The sequence below is a fragment of the Cariama cristata genome, unplaced genomic scaffold, assembly GCF_000690535.1.
Source record: "Cariama cristata isolate BGI_N322 unplaced genomic scaffold, ASM69053v1 scaffold21966, whole genome shotgun sequence".
Lineage (NCBI taxonomy): Eukaryota > Metazoa > Chordata > Aves > Cariamiformes > Cariamidae > Cariama > Cariama cristata.
In genome coordinates this window covers 1-6,127 of record NW_009624090.1, presented here as the reverse complement: position 1 = coordinate 6,127, position 6,127 = coordinate 1, and the positions used below count along the sequence as shown (strand labels likewise).

The 6,127-nt window shown below is 53.7% G+C and overlaps 1 protein-coding gene across 1 annotated transcript; it reads right to left on the bottom strand.

The window, feature by feature from the left end:
* Nucleotides 1-2,832: 2,832 nt before the first annotated feature.
* LOC104163900 (uncharacterized protein C10orf12-like) lies at nucleotides 2,833-6,123 on the bottom strand (the record flags this gene model as incomplete). Its single annotated transcript, XM_009703048.1, is given in 3 exon segments — nucleotides 2,833-3,488; nucleotides 3,491-5,955; nucleotides 5,957-6,123. Coding segments are annotated over 3 exon segments (3,288 nt in total), but the record flags the coding sequence as incomplete, so codon positions are not given.
* Between the last annotated feature and the right edge of the window lie 4 nt (nucleotides 6,124-6,127).

The following is a 6,127-nucleotide window of genomic DNA, read 5'->3' as shown; positions in this document are numbered from 1 at the left end:
TTTCTCCACGCAACAGGTCCTGGTCATTCCTCTCCAGAGCTGATGCCTGGCAGGGATGCTGCCGGGAAGCTCACTGCACTGATCCCACCACCACCACCTAAGCCAAGCAGTGTGTGCCGAACTGGAACAGATGCCCCGATGCTGGTCTGCTCTGGCACCAGTGTGATGCCTGCCATCTCCCAGCCTTGCCATACTTGAGCCAACTGGTGGTGGTGAAGCCCTAGGGTGTAGGAAGGCAGCCGGGAGGCTGGAGCAGCAGCACCCCATCTAGAAAGCCTCTCTCCATTTGCTTTGTCAAGGTTTTTATCCTAATGAGGTTCCCACTCCCAGAAGCACAGAAGATGGAGAGCAGGACAGCCTGCATTTACCAGCAGTTAAAAAATTGAGAGCAAGAGAGAGGGAAAGCCCCGAGGAGCGCTGGGTGTGCGGTGCCCAGCATGGCTCTGCACGCAGAGAGCCATCTGCTCTCTGCCTCCGGCGCAGGCGCTTCAGGAGCAATGGTGAAGGACGGGAAGGGGGGGTTTGCTGCAGGGCAGGGGCGCGAGGAGCGGAGGTCAGAGGGGTGCTCACACGTACGCCTGGTGCAGGGGAAGGAGGGAAACCCCGGGCCCGCATGCCTGCGGAGAGGCTACCCCAGGCAGAGGGAAGAGGAGGACCGTAAGTATGGATGGAGAAGCAAGAGGGAAAGACAACCTGTAAGAAAGGTACAGATCAGTCATTTAACTGCCATCAGTGCCCTCTTGCCTCATGCTTCTCCTGAAACGCTTTTAAATCTTTTCTGATGGAATGTTTGACATATTTAATGCATGCAGTAAAAATTAAAGTAGTAGATAACTTCATATTAATCTGTACAGGGACTGACAGGCTAGATTTAATCACTTCCTAGCTGTTCAGAGAGTTAACTTATTCTAGCATGATTCAAAGGAAAGGTAAAGGATTTTTTTTTTTTTTAAATCAGCCATTTCGTAGTAAGAGAAAAATGTGTCGCAGCCTCGTGTGCATCAGCGCTGGGGGAAGGGAATACCTGCAAGAGAGGCAGAGGTGCTCTGTGAAGGGTGTGCGAATCTCAAATGCCTTGTTTCATCCTCTAAACGTGTACAATGAAAGATTTAAAGACCATTATCTGCTTTCCACCTCCAGTCCACAGGCTTTGGAATCTGGGGCTCAATGCCAACCGTGAAAAACAATGCCGAGCCCTCTCTAGCCTCTGCCCCCAGGGCAGGCATCTCTCCAATGCATGGCCTGCACCAGAGCCTTGCTCTCAGCAGGGACAAGGAGCTGAGCAAGGACCAGCGAGCGGCTGTTAAAGGTTGGGTGACCCCAGAGCCCGTGCGGTGCCCTCTCAGGCATCGCTGCTTTCTGCACGGGAGGAGGCTTGCGTCGGGATTCATGCAAACAGACTTTGTGCAGCAACGCGAAAGTGAAGCCGTGGAGATGCAATGGCTGAGGAGGGTCCTTTCCCCAAGCACAGACCACAGCAGTCCCTTCTCAGCCACCGAGTGTCCCTGCCAGGCAGAGCCAGCACAGCCACATGTTCTGTGCACTTGTAACAGGTTTTTTTCAGAGGTGCTCGGTATCATGAACCTGTTCTGCCACTGCAAACCCCCAGCTGGCTTTTAAATGTGTTGCAGAGGCTTGCAGAGGAGCCCTGCAAAGGTGCCATGCAGGACACAGCAGAGGCTTGGCCGCTTTCAGACTCCACAGCACCAGACACAAACAAGGACAAACCAACCGCAACTTGCTAGTAAAAGGATGAAATGCAAATTACGGTAAAAAATAAACTTAAGTCAGTCCCTTCTCTCAACACTATTCCAACTGCAAATCCTGGCTTAGGAGGGTGCTAGGCAAGATGTGCACAAAAGCACAGGGCAAGGGCCAGGGCTCCCCTCTGCAGAGCACCATCAGAAGGAGCTTGAGCCCGTAAAAAGGGAGAGATTCAATCTTCAGCGAAGCGCTGAGGAAACTGCTTTGCCATCAGAGACCACAGAAATCACCACAAGCGCAGCAAAATGGGAAAAGGAGGTCTGTCCAAAAGCAGGGCAGGGCAGGACCGATTCAACCCTGAAGTCAGCAAGAAATAAAGACAGATACAGCCCAGCACGCCCGCCCCACAGCAATGGATGCGGCAGCCTGGTACCCGCAGCATCGCCTCCGCCTGAGCGGGACCTCCCCACCCCACGGCCTGTGCAATGGGGGAGCGAGGCAGCCATCAGCAGTACACACACCAGTAGCTAATTAATACTTTTATGCAGGTAACAGTATGAGACACCAGCAGCTGCTACCAACGAACCGACAAAGGACAGATTCGCCTTTCTCTCCCTCACCGATGGGAAATGGTTTTGGTTTTGCTTTAAATGCCACTAAGAAGACAGACAGAAGGAGGACTCTGAAGGTAAAGGGAAACGTTCGCGTGCACCCAAAGGCTGCCAAAAGCTACTTCATGTGCACGAAGGTGGTTTTCTTTCTGCTACAGTACAAGTGCTTGTGCCTCAAGTATAAAACGCAAGCCTCCAAATCACACAGACAAGCTTCTTATTTTTATTTTTAAAGTGATAAATAAGGCACTGTACTTTTAACTAAAACTGCCTGGTTCCAAGGTTAAAAAAACCCAAGGAACGTTCAAACTGCAGAAATTTCCTTCTGAACAGCAGAGCCAGACAGGCCGATCTCTTCTCTGTCCAAGACACATCTGCCGATGCCTAAAATCACGGGCGTTATCCTTTAACTGCGGATTTTTAAAGGCTTGCTACAGCTTATAAAAGCAGCTTTAGTTAATGCATGGTAAAGGGTTACTACTATACATCAGTTTTGTACATGGCTACCGGTTCTTTGCTATTTTGGGTCCAGTCGCGAGCGTTTGCTGTGCGAACAGTCCACTTTTGCCCTCAGCTTCCTCTTGCCCTGCGACCCGCTGCTCTCCTGCATCTTCTTCATAGACCTTGTCAGGGTCTTCCCACCGCTGGGCTTCTTGTTGGCCATCTTCTGTGACCGTGTGGAGGACTCCCCCAGGGGCTTCTGCTTCGGGGACTTGGCCAGCTCCTCATGGCTGGGGGGCAGGACAGCCCGTCTGCTCGTGTTCTCCTTGCCCTTCCGCATGGGGAGCCGCACCTTCTCCAGCTGCCTTTTTGGGGCTCTCTTCTCTTTCAAAGACATTTTTCTAGTCAGCTTATTGCTCCTCTCCATGGCAGCCTGCTTTCGGGTGGCAGGAGCTTTTGCGCTGACCTCCGAATGCTTTATTTTACTGGCCTTCTTGGCAGGCAGCTTGTCCTTGGTGGAGGAACTGGATCGCTCCTGTGTGCTCCCACTCTCCTTCAGTGTCCTCTTCTTCCTTTTTTTTAGCTGGAGGTCAGCTTTGGGCAAGGGGTCCTCCTGGGGCCTGCTCTTCCCCTTCCGCCCCTTCCCCGTCCCATCCACTGATGGAGATTTAGCAGGAAAGGCATCTGCTTTGATCTGCAAGGCCAACTTTGGAGACATCAGTGGGTTGATTTTTTTTGGCTCTGCTTGCTCTCCAGGGACAGGTGGTCCCCTGGACCATCGTTCTTCTTCTCCACCTTCACCATGCGGTGCTGGGCTCGCAGCTTGCCCCGCAGGTTGGAGTACTTGCGCAGGATCCTGGTGCTGGCCTGTGTGGGCAAGCTGGGGACAGGCTGGATGGTTTTGTCTTCACTCAGGTCCTCGGTGCTGGCATCAGTGGACGATGTCTGGCTGGGAGCAGTGGCTTCTTCAGCCTCTGCTTTATCAGCATTCTCCCGAATTTTGGCCCAAAGCTTTTGGTTCTTCAGGTTATTTCGAGCCGGGGTAGTGGCGGCGAACTTCTTGAGGTGTTTTTTCAAACGTTCAGCTTGCAATGAGCTGGGATAGAGACTGGAGGAGGAATATTTCTGCATGGGGACTTTGATGGGGGGAATCTCCCCTGGTAGACGGGTGTTGAGCTTCTTCACGATTACTAGCGACCTGGTTTCAGTTGTCTCCAGAAACCACTGGCAGATGTCAGACAGCTTAAACGCCTTCATAAACAGCATCTGGACAGGAGAAAGCTTCTGCACTTCCAGTGAGCCTCTGCTTTTCCGTGTCCTTTTCTTGCTTTTCCAAATCTCTTTCAGTTTGTCGGCTTTGTTCTTTACCTTGGGGGTCGGCTGCACCTCCTTCTCCAGTTGAATCCAGCCCTTCTGAACTTTCATGTACTGAGTGTTAAACTCAGCAATGAGCTCCTGGTTCTCCTCTTCAGCACACCACTCCATGAACTTTGGTTTGCTGTCAGATACGTCTATGTCCTCCAACACCGTTGAGTCATCATTCCCTGAACTGCATTCGTCCCTCAGTTTGGGGATCGCTTGCATAGATTCCTTCCCTGGTGTGCTCTTCTTTGCTGTGTCTACAGGTGTGGGTGCGTGTCTTAAGTTATAAAACTGCAAGGCGATCTTTTTATGCTTTGCAGCCTTTGCTGGAAGATGCTTGCTTCCACCTCTGTTGCTGGGACAGAGAGGCGAATTGGCCACTGGCTCGTAGTTCTCCAGCTTGCCCGTGTCCATGGCACTGTTGGAGCTCTCCTCATCCTTTTCACTGGCATCGCCTGGTTTCACATCCACTTGCTCAGCATCATTTGCAGGCATGCTGCTTTCCGGAGGGAGGAGAATGCTTCTCTTCTCAGAATCAGCCTGGGCGCTGATTTCTAGCATCTCACCTGGTTGACTTTGGCTGCTGTTAGCAGGGGGGTTATCTTTAGAGGAATTTCCTCCCTCTGCCCCAGTCTCTTTCATTAAGATGTTTTTATAGGTTTGTCTGGTAGTGACACCATTCTCCTCGCCTGGCTGCTGCTCAGCGATGCTCTCTGGAGCCTGGTCGGTGCCCGGCCCCTCGCTGGTTTTGAGCAACACATTGGGGAAGCAGTCATTTGGGAAGTGCACAGATGCTGCCCCATCCAGGTGCACTTCTCTCTTGAACCGCTTAGCGCCAGGGCTCTTGGAGAGTTTGATCTGAAGGCAAGGAAGCTGCAAAGAGCTGGAAGAACCAGCATCCTCAGCACTGCCATCAATGGATGACTGGGATTGCTGGCTTCGGAGACGCCTGTCTGATGCCACAAGCACTCTCCTGCCTTTCTTTCGCTTCTTGTCTAGACTGTCTTTGGAAGAGACAGAGTCTTTCCCTGCAGTGTCTGAGCCATCAGGTTCAGGCGGTGTTTCCCCTTCAACAGGCTCTTTTTCACCTGCTGGGCTGTTATTCTGCCCTGCCTCCCCTTCTGAGATTTTGGGGAGGGCTGTGCTGGCTGGCACGGCCTCCTCTTCCTCAAGGGAGCCATCACCCACCATGCCCGATAATTCAGCTTCTGGTTTAGCATCAATGCTTTCACTCATGTCCACACACTGCAAGGTGGCAGGGAGCTCCAAGGAGCACTCCCCATCCACGGTGGCAGGGAGCTCATCAGGAGCCTGCCTGTATGGAGAGTGTGGGGAGGGCTCTGCCAGACACAGCCCGCAGGGCTCTGTATCCTCTGCGCCTGGAAGCTGGGCAGGATCCCTGGCACCGTCACAGGCCAGGGGTGCTGTGTCCACAGCGGCGGAGGACTGCAAGGGGGACTTTGGCTCCGGGCTGGCAGGGAGGTTTGGATCAGTTTGTACATTGGAGCCTGGACAACCTTCCTCCCCGCTGGGTGCTTCTGAGATGGGAAGGGCAGCAAAATTGGCAGCCTGCTCACCACCACTGCCATCCCCAGGGGAGCCCAGGCTGCCGCTAGCCTCCCAGGGGATGGTGCCTCCTGCTCTGGCCCCCTCTCCTTCGGCAGGAGGGGAGCTGGGGGGCGGCGAGCCGGCCAAGCTGTCCTCTTTCTGGGGGCTGGGTGGAGCAGAGAGGGAGAAGAAGGACATGGCCATGGTGGCTTCCCTCGACCGAAGCACCCGGGTATCCCGGGGCTGCACAGAACAGGGCTCAGTTCTCTCTTTCATTTCTTGTTTTTTTTTGAGCCAGGAGCCTCAGGGAAACCCTCTTCTCACCTTCCTGTCCTGCCCCCACAGACCCCCCCACCGAGAGCACCAGGGGCGACTTAGCGCTTACGAGGGTCTCCGTTCGCAGTGCTGGGCTGCTCCCCCTCTCCTCCGCCCGGGAGCTCTTAACCAGCGTGCGGACAGTC